The sequence below is a fragment of the Myotis myotis genome, unplaced genomic scaffold (genome assembly GCF_014108235.1).
Source record: "Myotis myotis isolate mMyoMyo1 unplaced genomic scaffold, mMyoMyo1.p scaffold_m19_p_10, whole genome shotgun sequence".
NCBI classification, from domain to species: domain Eukaryota; kingdom Metazoa; phylum Chordata; class Mammalia; order Chiroptera; family Vespertilionidae; genus Myotis; species Myotis myotis.
The window spans coordinates 45,905,961-45,930,675 of record NW_023416314.1 but is presented as its reverse complement, the minus strand read 5'-3'; the positions used below and the strand labels follow the sequence as shown (position 1 = coordinate 45,930,675).

The window sequence follows — 24,715 nt, the reverse complement described above, 5'->3', positions numbered from 1 at the left end:
TCGGTCCACAGGCCGACGCTCTAGCCACTGAGCCGAATCGGCTAGGGCCACAGGAATCAGATTTAATGATCCATGTGATCTGGCCTTGACCATGGTGAGGCTGGTTAGCTGGTTTCAGCCCCATCACACCAAATCCTGGTTTAATGAAGAGTTTTAAGTTGAATTTTAGAGGAGTCATTATCCTGCAGGTGATCCATGTACCGGAGTAGTAACAAACACTTTCCTTAGCCTCTGGCAGGTAGTGGATGCCTGGGGCTTGATAGTGTGTTATTTTTGGCCAGTTGTGCAATTTTTGGCCAGCTGGGCTAAGCCAGCATTCCTCATGCTCCTGGAACCTCAGTGGCCCAACAAGAGGCCTCTTCTGTTTGCACCACCTATCCTTGAAGCTCTGTGTCTACCCTGTGTCCATGGAGGGTCCCATTGAGGGCCAAGGCCTGCTCGGTGGGGCTTAACTGAGAGGTCTTCCTGAACAAGAGAAGCCCACTTTCTCCATCTTGTCTGGCAGGAGTGAATGGTAGTTCTGGGGACTTCGCCTTGTACTGTCCTCTACACACACAGGAAGTGCTTAAGCTATTCTGCGAGACCTGTGATGTGCTCACGTGCCATAGATGCCTCATGGTGGAACACAAAGAACACAGGTAGAGTTGGCTGGCTGCTCAAAGGGGGATTGGGAGGGCTCTGTACTTCTTACTTATAGAGTGTTGGGCTCCTGGTGCATCAAAATTCTTTGCCTGCCTAAGCCAACCTTCAGCCCCTGGGATGAAGTTTTCTCTGCTCCTTTTGTGGGGATTCTTTGCAGAAGGGCTAAAAAGCCAAGAGCCTGCAGTATCTTTGACTTTTCCTAGATGCAATTCCAGCCTCCATCGGCCTAGCAGTGGGGATTCTTGCTTGGCTGGCATGTTCAGAATAAAACTCAGCTTTCCTCAGCTTTTTCTCTGCCTCCTCCTGTAGGTGCAGACATCTTGAAGAAGTTCTGCAAAATCAGAGGATGCTTCTGGAAAGTGTGACTACACAGGTGGCTCATAAGAAATCCAGCCTGCAGACATCTGCAAAGCAAATTGAGGACAGGTAGTACAAGCTAGCCCTTTGTCAACTCGGAAAATGCTCTGTTCCCTCACACCCTGGATATGCCTTTAGGCAGATTGGGCATATGTCCCAGAGGCATATGTCTTGGCCTTAGAGGCCTCAGGGCCAGAGAAAGGGCTTCAGGTCATCACTTAGTGAATGGGACCAAACTAGGTCAGGATGATCAGAGTGAGTCTGGGCCAAAGCACATGCCTTTTGAAAGTAGCCATGAAATAGCCAGAGGTTGGTGCTTGAGAACAAGGGCACAGAGTAGATAACTGGGACAAGAGTCCTGTTTATCCTAGGGTACAGCTAGTAGGTGGTAATCTGCCCTTTATCACCCATTTCCAAATGTTTTCTGTAGAAATCTACACATGACATGAAATCATTAGTATTTTACGAGGAAGAGGAATTACTAGGTACTAAGAGTTCATCATGTGGCAGGCATTGGATCGGGCATCATACATACATTATTTTGTTCAATTTTTACAATTCTTTGAGTTGGGTTAACTCCATTTTACTGATGAGGAGACTGAAGTTCGGAGAAGTTAGGTGATTTGTTTGAATACACAGTCAGTGATCAAGCTGAGTTTGGAAGCTGTTCTGTGTGACTTCAAAGCCCATGTTCTTTTTTTTTCTTCTTTTTAACAGCTTTACCGAGATTTAATTTGCATACCATAATATTTCCCTTTTAAAATGTACACTTCAGTGGTTTATAGTATATTCATAGAGTTGTGCAACCATTATTATTATCTACTTTTAGAACATTTAATCACCCCAAAAAGAAACCCCGTACTCATTAGCAGTCATTCTCTATTCCCCCAACATCCCCAGTTCTTGGCAACCACTAGTCTACTTTTTTAAAAAAATTCTTTATTAGTTAAGGTATTACAAATGTGTCCTTTCTCCCCCATTAACCGCCCCCCCCCCCCCATGTCACTAGTCTTTTTGTTTCTGTCCATGCTCTTTTTACTGCATGGCACTGTTTAGTGGAGCATTCTCCTCTTTAGACAATAGATCACATGAAGTCATACTCATACTTACTCTATCCTGCCTCTAGTCTGTGTGAACTGTTGAACTGCTGGGCTGGCCTGGGTGTGGACCTGAGGTTTACCTCAAGAAAACCAGGTTGAACTCTGGGCCACTGGCCCACTTAGCTCAGTTGGTCTGGGTTGTCCAAAGGGTGGGTTGGTGAGGAAGGTTCTTGTTTCTGTATATTTGGTGCCTGATGGGCCTTGATCTCAATGGGCAGCCTCCAAGTTGTTGGCTCTTATGTTTGCTGTCTCTAAGCCCTCATAGGGCTCACCATGCTATGTCCCATCTTGTTTATAGGATTTTTGAGGTGAAGCATCAGCACAGGAAGGTGGAAAACCAGATCAAAATGGCCAAGATGGTTCTAATGAATGAGCTGAACAAACAGGCCAACGTGCTCATAGAAGAGCTGGAGGTATATGTGGACAGATGGGCCAGCGGTGGGTTCTGTGCTCTCCCTAGATCAGAAACCAGACACATATCAAACTGGGCCCATGGCGCAGAGCTTCTTGGGCTGGAATTTATGTGCTCTTTCTTGCTCCCTGTAACTTAACATGTTCATTTTAATTTGGGGAGGGTGGTTCATTAAAGGCTGGAAAGTTAGTGCAAACTCTCATCAGCACTATGGCTCTAAGGCGACCGCCTTCCTGGGTTGTGCAACATTATAGCCTTGGAAGAAAGTCATAAAACAGCCCTCCTTCTTCATCAAGTTATTCCCAAGGGATGTAGACATTCATTCTTTTTCTCATTCATTTATCACCTGTCCCATATTTGCACTATAAAATCCGCCCACTCTTTCTCCCTCCCTTCCTCCACCCCTCAGCAGCCCATGGTAGTGCTCTGTCCTGCTGTCCTCCTCTCGGGTGCAGTCTCATCTGATTCCATCAGTGTTTACACTGATACACACAGGCCACCAGATTTCCAAGCGGGTAGACTGCAGTCCAAGAATAGGATCAGGAACTCTGTCTTCTCTCTCTGTGCCCAGGGCATTACTAATGAGAGAAAGCGGAAGCTGGAGCAGCAGTTACAGAGCATCATGGTGCTCAACCGTCAATTCGAGCATGTGCAGAATTTCATCAATTGGGCTGTTTGCAGCAAAACCAGTATCCCTTTCCTTTTCAGCAAAGAGCTGGTAAGAAGAACTCTTAACTCCTCAATCACTGCTTTTAAGTTAGTAAGTGGATGCCATTATTTTTACCAAACCCCATAGCGCAAAGAACCCAGGTGCTGAAATCATCCTGCCTTCCTCTAGGCAACTCAGCTGGGAAATTCTGTAGTTATTTGCCTTAGGTCACAGATTTAGAAATTATCTTGAGCACTAGTGGTGTGCTGATCATCCCCTACAAAATTATTTGGGTTTAAATGGGGCCTAAGAGGAAAGAAGTGGAGGATGATGTCGAAGTGTTGAGCTTGGGAGGAGATGATGCCCAGGAGCAATGATTTTGAGAGAAGTTGGTGGGGTTTATATTTGGGTGAGGAGGCAGAAGAAGGATATAAAGATACTAAGGTTCAAGGAAATGAACATACAGCAGAGGAGTTTAAATCTGAGATGCCTGTAGGGCATCTAAATGGAGATAATCCAAAATCTGTATTGATAGATGGATTTGGAAGTCAAAAGAAAAGTCAGGGTTTGAGCTAGAGATGTGGGAGTCACTGGAATATCTCTAATATCGCATTGGAAGAGTGTGTGATGGAAGAAGAAAAGAACAAATCTGGAACCCAGGGAAATGCCATGAATTTCAGCAGAGAAGAGAGGAAAGGGACAACTGAAAGAAAGTGAAAAGCAAAGGTCTGAGGAGAAATAGGAGAGTGTGGTGCACAGAAATTAACTGAGTTTCAAGTAGTCAATGTTATCATTGCTGCTGAGGTGAAACAGGATGAGTAGTGAAGAGACACCTTGAGATCTGGGAATCAGGAAGTCCCTGGTGATCTTTTGAAAGAAATTCTGGCAAAATCTAGAATTAAAAGCTAGAACAAGGGGACTGAGGATGGGAGGTGAAGGAGAGACAGAAGTGAAAAGAAGGGAATCCAGAAGATAGCTTGACAAGGCGACTTGACTTTTTTTTTTTTTTTTAATACGGAAAATGTTTGCATGAATTTATCTGGGAGCAGTTGAAAATAGTTGTGTGGTAGAGTGAGCATACTGAGCAGGCAGAAAGAAGTGGGGTCTAGAGTGAATTGGTTCACCTTAAACATAGAGGCATTCCCTTCCTGTGAGATGGAGGACAGGCAGGCATCAGCTTTCATATAGTTAAGTTTGGAGGTAGGAGGGATACAAGTTTGAGGGAGCTGGCCCTTTATGGTTTCTTTTGTCCTCTGTGAAGTTGAAAGTGATAATAAGAGGGTTAGACCTTGGGTAGGTGTAAAGATTTTAAATAGTCACTGTGGCAGTGGATGAAGAAGCCGACAAGAAAGGAAGTGACAAGAAAAAGGACTGAGGTTCATAATCACTGACCCAACCCCAGATAACATGGCTTTGGAATGGCTGTATTGTCCTAAGGTTAGGCACTGGTGGTGGGGAGGAATTGGGGCACAAGTGACATTGTTAATGAAAATGATGAAAAGCTGAGGTGGTCTTATGGCAGGCTTACGGAGCTCAACGAGGTTGAAGAGCCTACTCTGAAAGAGTAAGAACTAGTTATGATCGGGTAATAAGTTATTGGAGTTTACGGTCTCATAGGTAAAATGGTTGTAGATGATGAAAAGGATGACTGAACTGAAAAGAGAAGTGAAGTTGATGGGCATTTAAAAGAGATCAAGGAAGTAAGAGGCCAAGATGTTGATTGGGGCATTAGTTAACTAGATGATGGCAGGATAAGTTGGTCATTTGCCAGAACCTTAGATAAATGGGAGGGTTAGTGATAGGAAATAGATGGAAGTGATGAGGGAGGAAGAGGTCAGATGATTAGGATGGAAGGGACTTTTACCTGTGGGTGGAAGGACAGCACTAAGGGAGCTCAGAGAATGTCTGCCCCCATAGGCTTATAAATTGAGATATGATAGAATGAATGGAGCACTCTTGAGAGGTCTGCCAGTAGCTGATATCCTGAGAGGAATTACAAATTAGTTGAGGCTTGGAAGAAATAAGAATGTAAGGATTTCAGAAGCCTCAATAAGAGGAAGGGGATCAGTGGGGAATGGGAGGGAGTTCCAGGTGGGTAGAGGTGGTGAGGAGGCAGGATAAGAATATGGAGACACTAAGGTTCAAGGAAACGAGCATATGGCAGAAGAACTATGTCTAAAGAACCATGGCTTTGAGCCCTTCAACCTGTTCAAAGAGTGAGGGAGAGGGAATTTTCATTCTGGAGCAAGATGCCCAAAGAAATGACTTTGGGCCAGCACCGGTTTGGCTCAGAGGATGGAGCGTCAGCCTGCGGACTGAAGGGTCCCGGATTCGATTCCGGTCAAGGGCATGTACCTTGGTTGCGGGCACATCCCCAGTGGGATGTGTGCAGGAGGCAGCTGATCGATGTTTCTAACTGTCTATCCCTCTCCCTTCCTCTCTGTAAAAATCAATAAAATATATATTTAAAAAAAAAAGAAAAAAAAGAAATGACTTTGGTGCTGTTGTCAGATTGTGTTTCAGATGCAGCGATTGCTGGAGACAAATTGTAACACAGATCCTGGCTCCCCTTGGAGTATCAGATTCACCTGGGAGCCTAACTTCTGGACCAAGCAGCTGGCTTCCCTTGGTGAGCCAGGGCCTACCCCGTGGGCTTTTACATATTTGCTAAGAATGAATATAAAGTGTCTGCTTAGCTGAACTTACTGGGTAGGTCAACTTTTATGCCCAAGAGAAAGCACTCCCTGAGACTGCCAGAGGTCATGGAGTCATTCAGCAAACCTTTCTTGGGAGTGGAACTAAGGTATGAGTGAGTGGACAGCTTAAATACCACTGGCTATATAGAACAGGACCATTTGAAATCTGAGCTTCCCATTCTGTATGAATGTCCCTATTACCTTGGTTTTAGGAGGAGGAGACAAGACAGTAGCCCTGCTCTACAGAATGTCTGGCAGTACAGGTGAACCTGTATCTCTGTGGTTATACAAGGGTGTATACCAGTGTAGGCACAAATGGGTATATCAGCAACAGGGAGGGAGGGAGGGAGGGAGGGAGGGAGGGAGGGAGGGAGGGAGGGAGGGAGAGAGAGAGAGAGAGAGAGAGAGAGAGAGAGAGAGAGAGAGAAAGCATGCGCACAGAGGAGAGAGAGGGAGGGAAGAGGAGAGAGCGAGAGAAAGTGAATGTTGTGCATTCTCTTTGGAGTTGAGATGTAAGCAGATAATTCATGGTATTGTGCATTTTTTTTTCTGCTGCAATAATTTGCTGACATTCAGTCTTTAGGCAGAATATAGACCACTTGTGGTTGTGTCTGTGTTGACAACCTAATGGTAGGTTTATTAAACTAATAGCCAAATGTTGCCTTCATCTGGGCTATTAATTTCCTTGAAAGTTTTTTTGAACTTGACAGAATGATGAATGATATTTTGGATTTTATTTTGCTGCCATCTCCTCTTGGGTTTAACTCAACAGACCTTTGGTGGACCCTTGCTCTGGGTCAGGTCTTATTTTGGGCACTAAGAGACCAAAGTTGAATAAAACACCTCTTGCCCTCAAGTTGCTCAGTGTTCCCCTAAATAAGTCTCATCAAAACTGAGCTAAGCCGAAACCGGTTTGGCTCAGTGGATAGAGCGTCGGCCTGCGGACTGAAAGGTCCCAGGTTCGATTCCGGTCAAGGGCATGTACCTGGGTTGCAGGCACATCCCCGGTGGGGGATGTGCAGGAGGCGGCTGGTCGATGTTTCTCTCTCATCGATGTTTCTGACTCTCTATCTCTCTCCCTTCCTCTCTGTAAAAAATCAATAAAATGTATTTTAAAAAAAACACAAAAAACTGAGCTAAGCCCAGCTGGCATGGCTCAGTAGTTGAGTGTCAACCTATGAACCAGGAAGTCAAGGTTTGATTCCTCCTGGTCAGGGCACATGCCTGGCTTGTGGGCTCTTTCCCCACTGGGAGGCGTGCAGAAGGCAGCCAATCAATGATTCTCTCTCTTCATTGATGTTTCTCTCTCTCTCTCCCTCTCCCTTCCTCTCTGAAATCAATAAAAATATATTAAAACAAACAAACAAATGAGCCAAAGGAGCCATTAGACTGAGCTAGCAATAGATACCATCTACTCATGCGCCAGGCCAGGGACCTCAGAGGACAGTGCTGGTCCCTGGCACTGAGCTGCATTGGAGCTTCCCCACTCTCTTCCACCTTATTTGTTCCACACATGGTTCCCCAGGTCTGTATCTGCAGACTTGCTCATTGTCCTGGGGATGGCGCTCTCTTCTTTGCTACTTCCCAGCACATTCCCTCCCTATCTCCAATGTTAATTTTTTTTTTTTTTTGTCTCAGTCTCTGTCGGGCTATTTTGTTTTAAAAAAGAATGGGGTCAAATTCCTTTTTCACAGCAGCATAGTATTCCATTGTGAAGATGTACCACAGTTTTCCAAGCATAATCAATGGACATAGACACTAGCGGGGTGAGGGTTTGTGCCGAGGGTTGGGGGAGGCCGGGGGGAGGTCAATGGGGGAAAAAGGAGACAAAGGAGACATATGTACTACTATTCCTAATACTTTAAACAGTAAAAAAGAAAAGAAAGAATGGGTTCTCTTTGAGGGAGCCCATTGTTTCTCTAGTAGGATACAGAGTCAGGAATGAGCATCTGGTAAAAGCAGTGCTAATTTCTCAAATGTCCTAGGTCCCCAAAGCTGGTCCATACAGATTCAATTACTGGTCTCATTTAAGAATGAGTCTTAGAGATCAGGGGTTGAATTTCTTAATTTCTGCCTGGTATAGGTTTTTTGAATGAGGTCTATTGGTCCCAGGAGCAGGAGATAGCAAGTAGGGAACAATTGCAGGTTACCTTTGGAAACTGTCTCTATTCTGAATTTCCAGGCTGCATAACCACAGAAGGTGGACAACTGTCTCGGACAGATACCCATGCGTATGGAAGTTTCCAGGGGCCATCATCCTTTTATCAAAGCCACCAGTCTCCAGTAGCTCAGCAAGAGGCTCTTAGCCACCCCTCACACAAGTTCCACTCTCCAGCACTGTGTTCCTCGTCTGTGTGCTGCTCCCACTGCTCCCCCGTCTCGCCCTCCCTTAAAGGCCAGGTCCCCCCACCCAGCATACACCAAGCTCACAGCTTTCGGCAGGCCTCTGAGGTGGTGCCCCAGCAGCTGGGGTCACTGCAGTGCTCCACCCTGCTACCCAGAGAGAAAGAGCTGCCCTGCAACCCTCACCCACCAAAGCTGCTGCAGCCGTGGCTGGAAACCCAGCCCTCCGTGGAGCCGGAGAGCACATCCCAGCGGCTGGGGCATCAGCTGACCTCCCAGCCGGTGTGCATTGTCCCCCCTCAGGATGTTCAGCCTGGAGCCCATGCCCAGCCCACCGTACAGACACCCTCTATCCAAGTCCAGTTTGGCCACCACCAGAAGCTGAAGCTCAGCCACTTTCAGCAGCAGCCACAGCAGCAGCTGCCACCTCCGCTACCTCTGCCACCCCCACCCCAGCAGCAGCCACCCCCACTTCTACCTCCATCCCAGCACCTGGCTTCTAGTCAGCATGAGAACCCTCCTGGGCCTGCCTGTTCCCAGAACGTGGACATAATGCACCACAAGTTCGAGCTGGAGGAAATGCAGAAGGACCTGGAGCTTCTCCTTCAGGCTCAACAGCCCAGCCTGCAACTGAGTCAGACCAAATCACCTCAGCATCTTCAGCAAACCATTGTGGGGCAGATCAACTACATCGTGAGGCAGCCAGCCCCCATCCAGTCCCAGACCCAGGAGGACACCGCGCAGGTGAGCCTCAGAGTGGCTTGGGGTACATATTCTTCCCATCCTGGGATCACTCAGGAACACAGCCTCCCAACCACAGGGTGGCACAGGAACACAGTCTCTTCACCTTAGGGTGGCCTTGAGCACAACCTTCACATTTCAAGACTGCCCTGGGTTCCACCTCCCATCTCAGGAACCTCCAGAGAACATAGCATCTAGTCCCAACATAGAATGGGGCTCAACACTCCAGAGTGGCCTAACTCAGCCCTGTCCTCTTCTGTGACACCTGGAACCTTGTTCATGACAAGACCTTTCTGATCTGTGCTGGATTGCCACCAGTGCCATGGCAGAGAGAGGCTATCTCTTAAACCAGGGGTCCTCAAACTACTTAAACCCGCGGGCCACATGCAAATACAAATATTGTATTTGTTCCCGTTTTGTTTTTTTACTTCAAAATAAGATATGTGCAGTGTGCATAGGAATTTGTTCATAGTTTTTTTTTAAACTATAGTCCGGCCCTCCAACGGTCTGAGGGACAGTGAACTGGCCCCCTGTTTAAAAAGTTTGAGGACCCCTGTCTTAAACCTTTGTAACCTCCTCCCTTTCCTTGCTGGGAACTTATGAATCTCAGACAGGAGAAAGGGAGAACTTAAAGAGCAACGGAGGGTATGCATTAGATGCTAGTGAGCAGCATCTTTTTTTTTTCTTATTAAATTGGGGTGACATTGGTCAACATGAACATATAGGCTTCAGGTGTCGGTGTCTATGTTACAAGATCTGTATATAGCACCGGGGCAGCATCTTTATACCACTGCATAGCTATAGGCTTAAAATTTATTTCAAGCCTACTACACTAGGTATGTTTTATAGACAGTGTATCATTTATCCTATCAACAGTGCTGTCAGGGAGGCATTGCCATCTGTATTTCATAGGTACAGAAGTGGAGGTCAAAGAGGGTGAGGAATTAGCCTTGAGATCCTGAAACATAGTGTTAGAACCAAGTCTTAGATCCAGGTCTGTGGACTCTGGAATGCCACAGAAGAGGCCTTGTTTTCTCCCTGGGGGATGATGAATGCTTCTCTCAGCTAAAAGCCAATCGAAGAGGTGCACTTTGACCTCTGGGATCTTTGCTGCCTTCTACATCTTCATTCTTAACTCTTGCTTTTCTCCCCCCCCCCCCCCCAGAACTTCCTGTTGCAGCCCCCTTCTCTCTACTCACTTTTCCCATAGTGGTGTCTCCTTTAGATCTGTGATCACAGTTATATCTTCAAAGCAGCTCTACAAACTTTTACTTTATTACAAAATATAAGGCCTCACATTAATACTTAGTACTTTCAACTTTAGACCATGCTTCAAAGTTTTCCTCTGAGGTCAGTTTCTACGAGGGGATATAGACTAATCCTCATCATGGCAGTGAAGGGTCTAGGGTTCCTAGAGGACCACAAGTTAAATATAAGTCATAACTGTTATGACTGCTAAGGCGAATATGACAGAGTTAGTTCAGAATTCTCCTGGGGTTTTATCCTAAGACTGTTATTAGGATATATCTTAGGAAGAGTTTAGATAAGAGTATCTTTCTGAAAAAATTTTAAGCAGTTCACAGTGGTGGTAAGGGGGAGTGCAGGGTGGGCATTAACCCTGGGTGCAGCTGCTGCTCCTGCTGCCGCTCCTCTCTGCAGTGAAAGCCACCCAAGTTTTTATTTTCTTCTACAGGCTACAGATGAGCCCCCAGCATCTGAAGTCCCAAAGCCAGCTCTCTCTCTTGACAAGAATACTGCTGCTAACTTGCCCCAGTCATCTGGGGAAGAAACCCCTCACAGTGTTCCCTCACTGGACAACACTGCCCAGCACTCCTCTCCAAATGTGGTGAGAAAGGTACTAACAGAGCCTGCTTTTCCTAACCATGTGGGACCCACTGGTAGCCAAGACCCCCGGGAGCTGGATGAGGAGGATGGGGCTGGGGGAGGAGTGTCCCTGTTCCATCCCTGGATGTTACACAGCCCTGACTCATGCCTCCTGTCCTAATGAGTCAGCAACATAAGTCCTCCTCACCCCATTTCCACCCCCGCATAGATACTTAAAATGGGACCAGCTAAGCTTCATTTAGAAAAGGGAAGAGCCAGTTTACTGAACACTTACTCTGTGCCTAGAACTGTGCGTGTGCTTCACAAGCATCTCAGCCCGCCCAGCAGTTCTGTGAGGTGGGCATCCCCATTATATGGCTATGGAAACTGAAGTCCAGGGCCCCAGAGCTAGTAGATAAAAGGGCTGAGTTTTATTTAAAATGAGATCTGTCAGAATCCAAAGCCTGAACATAACTCTCTGCAATGGAAATGGTGAAAATATTTTATGTGACTCCACAGCCCAACATTGATTGGCCTTGGAATTAGAATCAATAGAATTTGTTAGGTGAGTACAGAGATGTCCTGAGCATCTAGGGGCACTGAGATCTCTTAAAGATCAGCTACTGGAGCCCTCCCTGTGCACCCACCTCCCTGCTGGCTGGAAGTGTCAGTTACTGAACCCCACAACTCCTCAGCTGTCCTACTCTTACTGTCCTATACCCCCCACCCCTACAATCCTCCTAGCTGAAACCTCAGTACTGTGCCATGACCTCCACTCAGCCCTCCCTATGCACTTTGGCCCTTTTCATATTATCTTTTGCCTTTCTGGTCTGGTGCCCTTGGCCCTCCTGGTGCTCCACTCAGCCCTGCACCTGAAGCTCTGTCAGCTATTCTGTAGTCTTCCAGTCTGCACCCTCTGCCCCAGTTCACTAGTTGTTCTGTGTACCTACCCCCTCACCATGTTTCCCAGCAGCACCAGTGCCATCTATGCTTAGGTCAATCTATCTCAGTGATATTTGAGAATTTAGAAAAGTAAGGCGTGGCCAAAATGAAATGTTAACTTAGAAATCCCTGGTGACTCTTGAAGTCTGGATAGGTCTCTTGTATTAATGGTTTTTGGTTTATGCCTGTCCTGTCCTACCTGTTGAAATGCTTTGGCCTAGAGGCCATAGAGATGCTGTAAATAGGCCCCTTGTGGCTCTTAGGGGTATACTACTTGGGTCCTTAAATTCTTATACTTAGGCCAACTGCCTATCCATCCAAACATTTATTCACTCAATGTTAAAATAAATACATATATATATATATATATATATATGCATATATATATATGCATATATATATACTTACACACACACACACACATACATATAGTCTCTTAGTATGTGATAAATATTTTTGCTAGGTGTCAGGCACACATTGGTGAATAGTCTCACACTGGAGTTTAAGGTCTAGTGGGAGAGATAGTTAAGCAACAACAATCAATTATGATAAAGTCCGTGATAACTATTGGGGAATATAGAAGGAACACCTAGCCCTGGGAGAGGGATTGTTCAGAGAAGATTCCTAGAGGACATGATTTTGAGCTGAGATTTGAAAGACAAGTTAGGCTAGTGAAAGAGCTAGGGGTAGGGGGCTAGAATAAACAGTCAAAATCAATAGCAAGTAGGAAGCTCCAGAAGTGAGAGAAAGCCTCGGGCACTTAGAGGGTCTCAGATAATTTGGCTTGGTAGGAACATGAGATGTACTGGGGGATGGGAGTGAAACCAGAGCCTGAGACCTTGTGAATTAAGCTCTGGAGTTGGCATCCAGTCTTGTGGGTTGTGAAGAGTGAATGAAGAATTTCTAGCAAGGAGGGATCTGGTTTGAATGAAATTTTAGAAAAGTCACTTTAGCTGCAGTAAGGGAGACCAAAATAGTACAGAGGAGAAATAGGAGAGGTTGAATGAAGTCAGTAGTGATGGGGCTAAAGAGGAAACAAGGACTTCAAGAAAGCAGATTATAGGAGCTGTTTGTATTCAGAGCCTGATCAGCGATGGGAAGAGAGGGAAAGAAAGTCTTTTGGCTTAACACCTAGGTCTGTTTTGTCCCCCCTGGTTTACCCTTCACTGAGATGGGAGCATGGGAAGAAGGTATATTTGGGGGGAGAAAAAAGTTATGTTTTGTACTGTTAATGGTCTTCTGGGGAAGCTGCATCAGAAGAAGAGCAAAAGGCAGGTAGCTGTAGATGTCAGTAGTTCAGAAGGAAGCATGGGTATTTCCTGTGTTCAAGTGGTAGTAGAAGTCAAGCAGAAAATGTCACATCTTGTTTAATGAGTCTCAGTTCTGTTCCTAAACACAGGACAGAGGAAGAAAAGGAGATGAGCCACGAATAGGTTGGTAATGGGGTTAGTGAAGGTCCTAGGAACTCTAATTTCTCATTTTGAGCTGCCATGGCCCTTATCAACCTGGGCTCATGCAGAAATTTGTAGGGCAGGGGGCCCCAAATTTTTCAGATGTTTTATAGACTTCTTTATGGCTTGAACTCCAAGAAAAAGGAACACCAGGGTTGCCATTCTGGCCCAGAGGACCCTTTGGATCCACTTGACTGAGAGAGTCCTAATTAAATACAAAGCTACTTAAATAGGAAAAAGGGCTTTCTTTTTGAGGGCAGTCATTGCCTTGAGCCTGGAATTGGGCCGGGTTGAGGGTATGAAGATAACATTTTGAGCATCTTATCATTAAGTGATAATATTTTGTATATCATTTTCTGCTTTTTCTATAGATTTTTACATGGATTATTCATTTTGTCTCTTTGTTTATCTAGAAATACTATGAGCAAGCCACTCTCTTGCTCCCCTTTGAAAGATGTGGAAACTGAGACACAGAGAGGTTAAGTGACCCATCCAGGAGGTTATACAGTTGATTATTGGCAATGTTATGACCAAAGCACAGGTCTCTTATTCAACCCTGTGTTAGTGACTAGGTTAAATTTTCTCTCTTTGTGGACTGCAGTGGAGAAGGCAGTACTTCATTTGGCCTCTCATATGCTGGATTTTCCTGTCCTTATAATTGTTGACGTAGCCTGAGGCCTTAGTGGGGAGAGGTCTTAGGAGCCTAGTTTGGCCTTGGTTTTCTTTATCTGATAAGGATTGTTTAGCCTCCAGCCCACTCCTCAGCCTGTACTGGCCTGAGTGCCAGGGAAGTCAGAAGCCTATCTGAAGGTCACAGACCAGGGAAACCTATGGCACCAGGCACCTCTCTGCGTGTTCATGGGACTCTTTCATGCTCTGAGCTGCTCACTGGCTTTATGTCACCACAAGGAAGATTGTGGTTACAGCAGAGCTGCTGTGCACAAGTACCTAGGACTTGGTACTAAGTGAGCTGATGCTAAAAGCAGATCTGAAAGTTCCAGAATGGGTTTTCTCGTCGCTTGAGCTCTGCGATTGCAGGAGCATTTTATCCACCACCTTCCCTGAATCCACCAGGATGTTTTGAAAGAAGGTTGACACTTGTCTGACACTAGCTGTTACCTATGCTTCCTAGTCTTGGTTTAGCCACTCTGAAGAAAGACCATGGCTACAGCTCTGCAGGAGAACCTCTTACCTCCCAAGTGAAACTGGAAGACATTTGATGGCTCCATTTCATACTTCTGAACGATTTGACTGCTGAGAAAGACACCCCCTTTACGCAAAGCTTTCATGGAGTCAAGCCTGGCGGCATCACAGGAAGCCCTGTCTGAGCCCCACTTCACCTGCAAGAGGGATCTCTCTTCTGCTCATAATGTGGCCCCAGATCTCTAACAGAGAACTTTGAGCCATCAGGATGCTGCTCATGGTTTGAGAGGAGTCTGGGATGTAAATGTTACTGAAGCAGTAGGCATTCCTGTAGTCCAGATGATTAAGAGTGATGCAGAAAGTAAAGGAGTATGACTCATACAAATAGCATTCATTACCATTATTAAAGCACTTTGATGCCTGAGCTCTAAATTTGATTCTTACAACTCAGTGAGATTCACATTAACCTGTGGAAAAAGGAATTAAAACCCAGAAATGGGAAATGATGTGCTTAAACCCATACTCTAAACCAGGGGTGTGGAACCATTTTTCTGCCAAGGGCCATTTGGATATTTGGATAACATTATTCGTGGGCCATATAAAATTATCAATTAAAAACCTGCTATATTTGGTCAAACATTTAATTAACTCACCCCTAATGGCTTGGCAGACCCAGACCAAATGATTTTGTGGGCCTTATATGGCCCATGGGCTGGACATTCCCCAGCCCTGCAGTCTAAACCCTGGCATAAGTGAGAAAATACTAGGCATCCTGTCTTCCTAGTCTTCCTAGTCTCCAAATCCACTGCCATGGATCAGATCATGGGTTCTCGACCTCAGCAACCATATTCTCCTCATTGCCTAGCCCTGAGAGCAGCTGTTGCTCAGAATGTTCCTGAACAAAGTGCCTGGTGAAGCTTTCTTAGGGCACAGCCTGTGTTAGCACATGTAGAACTTATACAGAGGTCTACTCTGTCCTACTCAGGAATCGAGGCAAACACTCCCCAGGCCTGGTTCCCTGAATATAGCTTCCTCTAGGAAACCTGTCTCCTTAGCTCTAGCCTGGCTTGATTCACAGACCAAACTCAAGCCCTTTGTTTAGGTCACCTGGCCCATGAGAGAACAGGTTCTTGCCTGTAGGTCTTAAATTTCCTTACCCTTGCCTAGCCACAATACCTCTGACCTATTTATCCAGCGTAACCAAGGATGCAGCCCCTCCAATAGTAGAACTATTTTGAGAGTTCTACTCATTCTTTCACTTCAGATTCACTGGAATCCATTGATTCCTTTCCTCTTCCTTCCCCCTCAGGCTCTGGGATCCTCTTTGCTTTTTCTGTCTCTTATGATCATCAAGGCACTGGGTACTCTTTAGTTATCTCTTCACTACCCATGAATGTTTTCTCATTTGGCTTTGGTCAGTTAGCCTAAATCAGCATAGTTACAGCCACAGCAGTAGCCCTAATTTGTACAGAACACTCATTGTCAACAAGAGCAGCGACTTCACTATAAAAAATCAGCTTGTGAAACCACTTGCTGGAAAGTTAGTTCCTTCCTCAGCTATCTGATTCAACTGTTTCAAGATCTACTATACTATTTTAAACCAGCCTACCTCGGAAGCTGCTGACGCACTCAAATATCCCAAGGATTTAATTCACAAATCTATTTACCGCTATCCTTGTCTCCTTATCTGTTTCCTTCAGCCAGAGTGAAGGCCTTCCGTGTGTGTCCCAGACACAACTGCCAAGTCACTGGTCCCTTCTCATACTGCCTATTTACACGGTGTGGCTAGTCTTAGGTTTAATACTGAACAAAACCCTGAAACCAGAAGTGATCGGTCAAAGCTTTGGAGCAGCAGCAGAACACAGTGTCACGAACTCCACGCATTATATTCTGTATGAGACCATAAGCCCACACTCGGGTGTCTAGTCAGCAGTCTTGATCTAGAAAGCTTAGCTGTATGGTTTTCTTTGGAAATTACTTAGTTTTCTTACATTGTGGCAGTAAGCAGATCAGAAGCAGGGAGTTGGGCCTTCGATAATGGCAGCTAACACCTGGGGAAGGTGAGAAGCTTCACCCAGAAAAGTGGGGCGGTGTGAGTCCCAAGTTGACAAGCAACGCCCTGCATTCTCAGACGTTCCCTAAAGCACCACTGTCCTGCCCCAGGAAGAGGAGTTCATCGAAGTTCCTTTGTGTCACTAAAGAAATGGTCTCATTAGGCCCCAGGTGCTCTATTTAATAAGACAAGCTAGTGTGTAAGGTGTTTCAGAAGTGCTCCCATTCAAAATAATAATTTTAAGGTATGTTTCAGATATCTCGAAAATGAATTTCTGTGGAATACCACCCCATCTACACTACTTTACCCCCAGCTACTGTCTTGCTGTAAGAACCTGAAATTGATATTAAACTCAGGGCATGTGCACTAAGTGTCTGTTTATTGCCTTCTCAATTCCGTCTTACTAGGGCACTGGCTTTCTAGCTAATGGCAGAAAATCAAGACCAGTCAGCAGGTTTTTAAGGCTGGGCTCAGGTTCCTAGTCTTGGGCCTATAGGGGCTTGGGAGATCTGGGTAATCACTCTGTGTCTCAATCCCTTCCTAAAATGAAAGAACAGAGCTTCCTCTGATTATTGACATCACCATTGGCAATAATTAGAATAATAATGTTAACACATTGAACTCTAGAAAAAGATTTGTGTGGTGAGGATGGGGAGAGGGAGGAGGCGCAGCAGGTAACAGAGCGCAGGGCAAGCAGGAAAGACAGATTAAACAGGTGAAGGGTTGCATAGGTGACCAGTAGAAGAGGGTGAAAGTCAGACAGTTCAGGGAAGTAGCAGGCCAGGCAAGTTGTGGAGGCAGGTGGTTCAGACGGGTAGATTATATACATTCAAGATGGGGTGATGCAGACAAATCATAGGTCAGGCAGGTGCAAACAGAGATAAGGAGATAGAGATAAAGAGATAAGAGACAAGAAGAGGAAAGGGACAGGGACAGAGACAGGAACATGCAGTTTGGGGGGAGAGAAAATTAGGGGCAAGTGAGTATATGCTAGGTCAGAGAGGTACGAGGGGCTCTTTAGGCTCAGGGCACTCTCCCCTCTTCCCCAAAGGTAACCTGAGTGGATTATCAGAATGAATGTTTTTGGCATTTTGACTTTTTTTGTTCCCTGAACTAGAAAATGTTCATTTTTCACTTGAAAACCTCAAGTATACATTTTCCCCAATGAAATCTGAAGATTTTGTATGTAAAGATGAGATCAAGGTATCGGTTGTGTACCTGCCAGCTTGGAAGTGTCAATGATTGCCCTACACCAGTGATGGCGAATCTTTTGAGCTCGGCGTGTCAGCATTTTGAAAAACCCTAACTTAACTCTGGTGCCGTGTCACATATAGAAATTTTTTGATATTTGCAATCATAGTAAAACAAAGACTTATATTTTTTGATATTTTATATATTTAAATGCCATTTAACAAAGAAAAATCAACCAAAAAAATGAGTTTGCGTGTCACCTCTGACACGCATGTCATAGGTTCGCCATCACTGCGGCCTATACAGACTTAAAAGCAGGCCATAGGCTTACGTTTCTCATTTAACCTGTGAACAATCGTGGTGCAGAGAGGGCAGGTGGTATCATCTCCATTGACAGTTGAGCTCCTGTGCGTGAGACACCAAATGCCAGGTGTGGCCACATTCCCAAGCCCTTCTCCAATGCGAGCATGTGTTTCAGAAGCCCTTTCCTTCCTTGCAGGCCCTAGAGACTCAGCCTGCTTTCCTGGCCCTGAAAGTAGACCCTCCCCTTACCCTTCTACTCACCTAGTAGCCCTGGCAGGAGAGTAGGATGGAGGTTCTCAACTCATCTCTTTCTTTCTATACATGAAATGAGTACCTTTTGCAGCCTGCCTTTCACTCCAGAGAGACAGATAAAGCATCTTAAAATAACTAATACTCAGCAAATATTGGTTCTGGAAATGCCACTGTGTTTGTACAGCCTGTAGAAATGGAGTCGGGGCTGGCTTCCTTATGGCACTTGCTCTGAGTCTCTACTCAGAATTCCCCCAGGGACATTTCCCAGGTTCTTGTTACCACTGCCAGAGCTTCACCCCACCTTAGCCTCCTTGAGATTGGCTGTAGATATGGAGGCAAAAGAGAACGGTCTTGTCTGCAGTATCTTAGGGCGTGTTACTGATCTTGCACTGTTATGATACTGTTATGGGTGTGTATGGAAGCAGGTCCATCAGGTCCAGGTTGAAATAAGCTGTCACAGTTCCACAATTCTTCCATGGCTCAGTGTGCATGCCCTGCTCTCCTCTATTATTACATTAATTCACATTGCATGATATGCAGTAAGTAACCAGGACAGGGGAGTTGATATCTTACAAGTGTGATTTTCTACCCACTAATCTGGAAAGTTTTGTCTTTGGGAATTTAATTTTGTGTACATCTTGTGACATATTGCACCTGACTGTCATTACTTGGCATGGGCCCAGGTGGATTTTGGTGTTCTTGCCCCCTCCCCCCTTTATTGATTAAGGTATTAACAAATGTGTCCTTATCCCCTCATTGTGGATCTTGGTGTTCTTAATGCTTGGCACGAAGGGTCTCACTGAAAGGCAGAGAGCCATCTGTGTAGTCGGTAGATGAAATGAACACCAGCACTGCATTAACTATACATGTCAAATCGGAAAAGGTGAAAAAATCCAGCTCCAAGGACTGGATGGTCCTAGGTAACAGAAGGGAATGCAATCATCATCGGGTATTCTTGTCCATAGACAAAAAATATAGGATAATAGAAAGCTATGGTAGTACATAACCAGGACAACAAAGGGGTGATTGAGATAGCCCTTGTTTTTTTTTGTGTGTGTGTTTTTTTATCGCAGTCCCTTAAACTGTGCTCCATGCCTAGTCTGCCAAATTTGGTTTGAGCATTCTCCCCATCCTTCTTTCTCTTCAACCTTTCTTCCCTATAAGAAAGAGACTTTACCAGTGGTTCTCAACCTTCTGGCCCTTTAAATACAGTTCCTCATGTTGTGACCTAACCATAAAATTATTTTCGTTGCTACTTCATAACTGTAATCTTGCTACTGTTATGAATCGTAATGTAAATACCTGATATGCAGGAAGTTTAGGCGACCCCTGTGAAAGGGTCGTTAGACAGCCAAAGGGGTCACGACCCACAGGTTGAGACCGCTGCTTTAGACTATAGAGGAAATTGAGCCCTTTTTTAAAATGAAGACTATTGAACTACCAAGGAACATATAAAAAGCAAACTTTTCTTTGGAGACACAGAGGGTATTTAGCTTATTTGCTTTTAAAATTGAGAATTAAGAATAGAAAATATAGACTTTGCTAAAACAATAAGGGAAATGAGTTGGGAGGGAAGAGAAAAAGATGATAAGAACAAGGAAACAGGAGAAGAAGAGAGAGAAGAAGGTTAGGGGGAGAAGGAGCAGGTGAAGGAAGGACAAAGAGAGGGAAGAAGAGTATGGCAGTGGTAGGGGAAAGGAGGAAGCATAGAGAAGGATAGTGGCAGTCAGGCCAGGATTAAGAGTGTGGCTTCATGCCGGAGATCTGGATTCTAAATCTACAGAAGTCCTACCTAGTGGTGAAATACTGAAAGGATTCCCCCTGAAATCAGGAATGAGACTGGGATGGCTATTTCAACTGCTTCTATTTAACTTGGTACTGGAGGTCTGAGCTAGTGGAGTAAGGCAAGAAAAACAAACATAAGGAAAGGAAGACATAAAACTTACTATTCACAGATGACATGATTTGTGTGCACAGAAAAACCCCAAAGTGACTTTAACAAGGTCTCTGGGTAGAAGGTCAGTATACAAAAATGAGTTGTATTTCTGTATGTGAGCACAAATAAAAAGAAATGGAAATTTACAAAATTAGGTTTCTAATAACATTAAAAAGAAAACCAAAAAACTGCAGATGCCTTTCTGGATGGAGGTTCTCAACTCCCCTCTTCCTTCCTGTTCATGAAATGAATAACTTGTCTTAATATTCTGCAGAGTTTCCTCCAGTGTAAACTTAGGGTCACAGCAGCAATAACAACAATAATAGCAGCAGCTGGGTTTATTGAGTACCTGCAATATGCCAGACATTGTTCCAAATGCTTACATGGATTTTTTCTTTTGACCTTTACAGCAACCCTTTAATGTTTGTTGTGAGGATTAAATGATGAAATGTATGTAAAGCACTCAGCAAATTGCCTTGCATATAATACATTCTTAATAAATTTTAGCAATATAAAAACAATCATTATGTTAGAGAGGTGCATAGACTCAGTTGTTAGTAGAACTAAGCTGCTATTCATTTGGCTTAAGATTTGTAGAATAAACAGTCATGCATTATTGTTATTTAAAACATTTTTTTAATAGCTCATTAATTTATTTATTTAGTCAGGCACTGCTCATGGGTCTATGAATGCAGAGGGTAAGCAAGATAGATAAAAATCCATGCCCTGATAGAGTTTACAGTTTGGAGGGGAAGCAGACATTAGTATCAAATGGTGCCACAGACTGTGCTATTAGAATAAAGTACAAGGATTTATGAGAGCATAAAAGGGGGAGCTGGTATGGGCTACCTCTCCCCTTTCCCTCTACCATCCCCAGCTAACAGCCTCGCTCTGCCCTGTCTTTGCTCCTGCAGCACTCCACCTCTGTGAGCATCATGGGCTTTTCCAACACTGTGGAGATGGAGCTGTCATCTACGAGGCTGGCGAAGGCCCTAGAGCCACAGATCCAGAGTGTGAGCAGCCTGACAGCTGCCCCCCTTCAGGCAGTACCAGGCCTGCTGAGTGGCCCCCCACCGACTGTGTCCAGCCTGACAAGCAGACAAAACCAGGCTCTGTCCAGCCTGACAGGCAGTCACCTGCAGACAATGCCCAGCCTCATGCGTGGCACAGCCCGGTCCATGCCCAGTCTGATTAGTGAGGCCTCCCAGGCCGTCACAAACCGGGCAAGTAATTATTGTCAGGCCGAGCCCAACCTGATGTCTGGTCCCAGCCAGGCCATGCCAAGCCTGGCAATTTGTCCTCTGCAGAGTACGCCTCCGGCTTCTGACGTGCAGCCCGACACTGGAGCCAGTGGCAGTCCTGGCCCTGGCCGAGCTGCAGGGGGCCTGTGCCCTGGCGATGGGGCTGACCCCTCCATGGGGAACACCCTCTGTAAGGTAAGTCCTGGGAAAATGCCATTCAACTATCTCTGCTCATCACGGGGCAAAAGGGTGGCCCCTGAAGGCCTTATCCTGGCTTTCACTTAACAGCTCTGTGACCACTAACAGCAAAATGTCTGATGTCTTTGATTTTTCTTGGCCTTTTACTTTTGAAAGATGGAAAGTGAAGATTCCACCCATTTCAATGACTCTTTGGGACAAGATCCCACAGGCGCTGGTCTAGATGTTTCCAAGGACTTGCCTGTCCCCTCAGAACTGGAGGAACCAATTAACCTCTCTGTGAAAAAACCACCTGTGGTCTCAGTGGTCAAAACATCCGTGGCTCTGCAGCAGTACCAGAACCTAAAAGGTGAGACTCATGTGAGCAACCTGCTCTCATGCTGGCCACAAACCTGAGCGAATGGGCTCAGCATTTCCAGGGGAGGTGGAGGTAGCAGCCAGGCCCTGGGCCGGAGGGAGCAGTGTTCCTCTCTCAGGCTAACTTCACTTCTCTCCTCCAGAACTGATTTATTGATTCCTGTTCTGTTTCCCTTGCTGTGGCCATGGCTGATTCAGGCATGGCCAAGACTTAGTCTCCTTGTAACATTCCCCATGCAAACGGTTCTGGGGGCCTGAGTTATAGGTAAGGGGTAACCGGAAGAATGCACCCCCGAAACGCTAGCCTTGGCAGATTATTTAAGGAAAGAGCGTGTCTGACTTTGGAGTCAGGTAGATCTAAGTTAGAAAATCAGCCATGGAAGGGCTGTCACCACTATGAATGATAACCGTGTATGTGACTATTGTATGAGAGTGTGTGGCCAAAGGTATGAGTGGCACATATGAGTGTGGGTGACAGGATATGTTGTCATAAATATGTCACAGGTATTTGTCTTTTGCCTTAGAGTATGAGAATGTTGAACAAGGAGCCCTAGAGCTGGATACAAAAGAGAACCAGGGTATCAGGTAAGAGATTCTTGGCCCAACCTTTCCCCCCCCCCCCCCCCCCCCCCCCAAGGTTCAGGTCCTGGGAGGCTGGCACAGGAAGTAAGCATCTTTGATGACTTCACTAGAAGCAGATGTTTGCCTGCAACTGTTTTCTTCAACCCCTAGACCTTCAAGTGGGGTCTGTGTGGGCTGGTGTCTGGAATTTTGTGGAAGGATGTTGTGGCTCCTGCACCATGAGGCATGCTCTGTGTGCAGTCCTCCCTCTTCATGGATCCCTTTCTTGGGCCAAAGGGTTTCCCAGAGGCTGACAGGATCTGGCCAGGCAGAGCTGGGCAGGAGGGCAAAATATGGGCCTGTCGAGGGTTGGATGGAGATCTTTTTGTAAAATTAAATATATTTTTATTAATTTCAGAGAGGAAGGGAGAGGGAGAGACAGAAACATGAATGATGAGAGAGAATCATTGATCGATTGCCTCCTGCATGCCCCACACTGGGGATCGAGCCTGCAATCTTGGCATGTGGCCTGACCTGGAATCGAACCATGATCTTCTGGTTCATAGGTTGACGCTTAACTACTGAGCCACACCGGCCGAGCATGGGGGAGATTTTGAGCAGCAATTTAGTTGTGGGATCCTGGATGAACCCTATTTAGAGGTTGGGGCCAGAGGAGGTTCCCACTGAGACCCAGGGTATCTCTCTTGCCATAGATCCTACAATAGTGAGTCCAAGATTCCCTATGTGCGACTAGAGCGACTCAAGATCCGTGCTTCCTCCTCGGGAGAGATGCCTGTGTTTAAGTTGAAGCCACAGGAGAATGATCAGGATGGGAGCTTCCTGTTGATCATCGAGTATGGCAATGAGTCCTCCAGCATGTCCATTAAGGTACCACTTTGCTCTGCTTTGGCCTTGAACCTCCTTTCTCTTTGCTACTGGCAGAATTCTGGCTCTGGCTCTGTCCTGCGTCTCTGAGTGGGGCTTCAGCTTGGCCAGACTTTGTTCCTTGCTGCAGTGGCCTGTGAGATGTACATTAGGAGTGAGCTGCAGCAGTCATGGGGCTTGGTGGGCTTGTGGTCCTGGATAAAGTCAGTGTTCAGAGATTGTTAATCCCTCCCCTCCTTCTCTCTCTCAACCACCTACTGGTGCTGTATCTATTGGCTCAGACTCACTTCTTTTCCAAGGTCAGTCAGCACACCCTGCCTGATGCCAGCCAGGCCCCAAGTCTGGGAGGAAGGAAGGTCACTGTCACATCTCTGGGGCAGCAGTCACCAGAGGTGGAGGGGGCATCTCCCGAAGAACATAGACTCGCTCCTCGAGCTCCTGGAGCCAAGAAGGGGCCGCCAGCACCAATAGAGAATGAGGACTTCTGTGCTGTGTGCCTCAATGGGGGAGAGTTGCTGTGCTGTGACCGCTGCCCCAAAGTGTACCACCTTTCCTGCCACTTGCCAGCCTTGCTCAGCTTCCCTGGGTGAGTCGTGCCAATCCAGGGCTATCACCTGGCTGGCGGGGGTAGGGTGGGGTGCGGGAGAGATCTTCCAAGGATGATTATTTCAGGCCTGGCCCTCAGAGCTCCCTCTGGTGGGCTTCCCCTCCTCTCTGAGCCTGCATGAATGAGTTAGTGATCCTGTAGCTGTGTTCCTTCTGCACACAGAAAAGTGGGTGGTTGAAATTCAGGTGGCTTCCTTTCCTTTTCTGTTCCCAGCTTCCCCCTGCACACAGATTGTCCCTATACTCCCGTCTCTGCCCTGTTACAACTTCTCTTTCCTTGCATTCACTAAATCCCAAGTTACTGAATTTCTCTCAAGCTTTTGGCTCGGAAGCCATTCCCTACAGTGTAGGGCTAGGGACTCAGTTTTCCAGTGCCCCTCTTTCCCTACACACACCTGTCTTGGGGCACAGGGACAGGGAGGGAGCTCTGGGCAGTGTGTTGAAGTCTAACGAGGCCTCACCTGTCTCTGCAGGGGAGATTGGGTGTGTACCTTGTGCCGCAGCCTGACCCAGCCCGAGATGGAGTACGACTGTGAGAATGCCCGCTATAACCAGCCTGGAAGCTGGGCCCCTCCTGGCCTGGGCATATCTGACCAGAAGGTAGGGCGTGGTCTCTGGGAAAAGGTTCCAGGCCTGCAGCAGCCTCCCTGTGCTAATAGGGGCTGAGGCCTTTCTGAGGGGCTGAGAGGCTTCTCCTGGTACCTCTCTTTGGGGCTATGCCTTGCAATTTGGCCCATTGGGAGTTGCTATGATTTTCCTCCTACCCACTGTTTTCTTCTGGCCTGGAAGGCTGAACTGTACCTTAGTATCGTGGCTCATACCCTGTGGAGCA

The 24,715-nt window shown here is 46.1% G+C and overlaps 1 protein-coding gene across 1 annotated transcript in view; it reads left to right on the top strand.

Annotated features, from left to right (window-relative positions):
• TRIM66 (tripartite motif containing 66) overlaps window positions 1-24,715 on the top strand; it is a 45,320-nt gene that overhangs the window by 17,780 nt on the left and 2,825 nt on the right. The window contains exons 4-16 of the mRNA XM_036325287.1: window positions 506-638; window positions 952-1,068; window positions 2,398-2,512; window positions 3,083-3,229; window positions 5,672-5,789; window positions 8,039-8,943; window positions 10,634-10,795; window positions 20,950-21,471; window positions 21,631-21,823; window positions 22,356-22,416; window positions 23,106-23,280; window positions 23,577-23,863; window positions 24,357-24,483. Coding sequence (XP_036181180.1) covers window positions 506-638; window positions 952-1,068; window positions 2,398-2,512; window positions 3,083-3,229; window positions 5,672-5,789; window positions 8,039-8,943; window positions 10,634-10,795; window positions 20,950-21,471; window positions 21,631-21,823; window positions 22,356-22,416; window positions 23,106-23,280; window positions 23,577-23,863; window positions 24,357-24,483 — 3,062 coding nt within the window. The remainder of the gene's footprint in view (window positions 1-505; window positions 639-951; window positions 1,069-2,397; window positions 2,513-3,082; window positions 3,230-5,671; window positions 5,790-8,038; window positions 8,944-10,633; window positions 10,796-20,949; window positions 21,472-21,630; window positions 21,824-22,355; window positions 22,417-23,105; window positions 23,281-23,576; window positions 23,864-24,356; window positions 24,484-24,715) is intronic.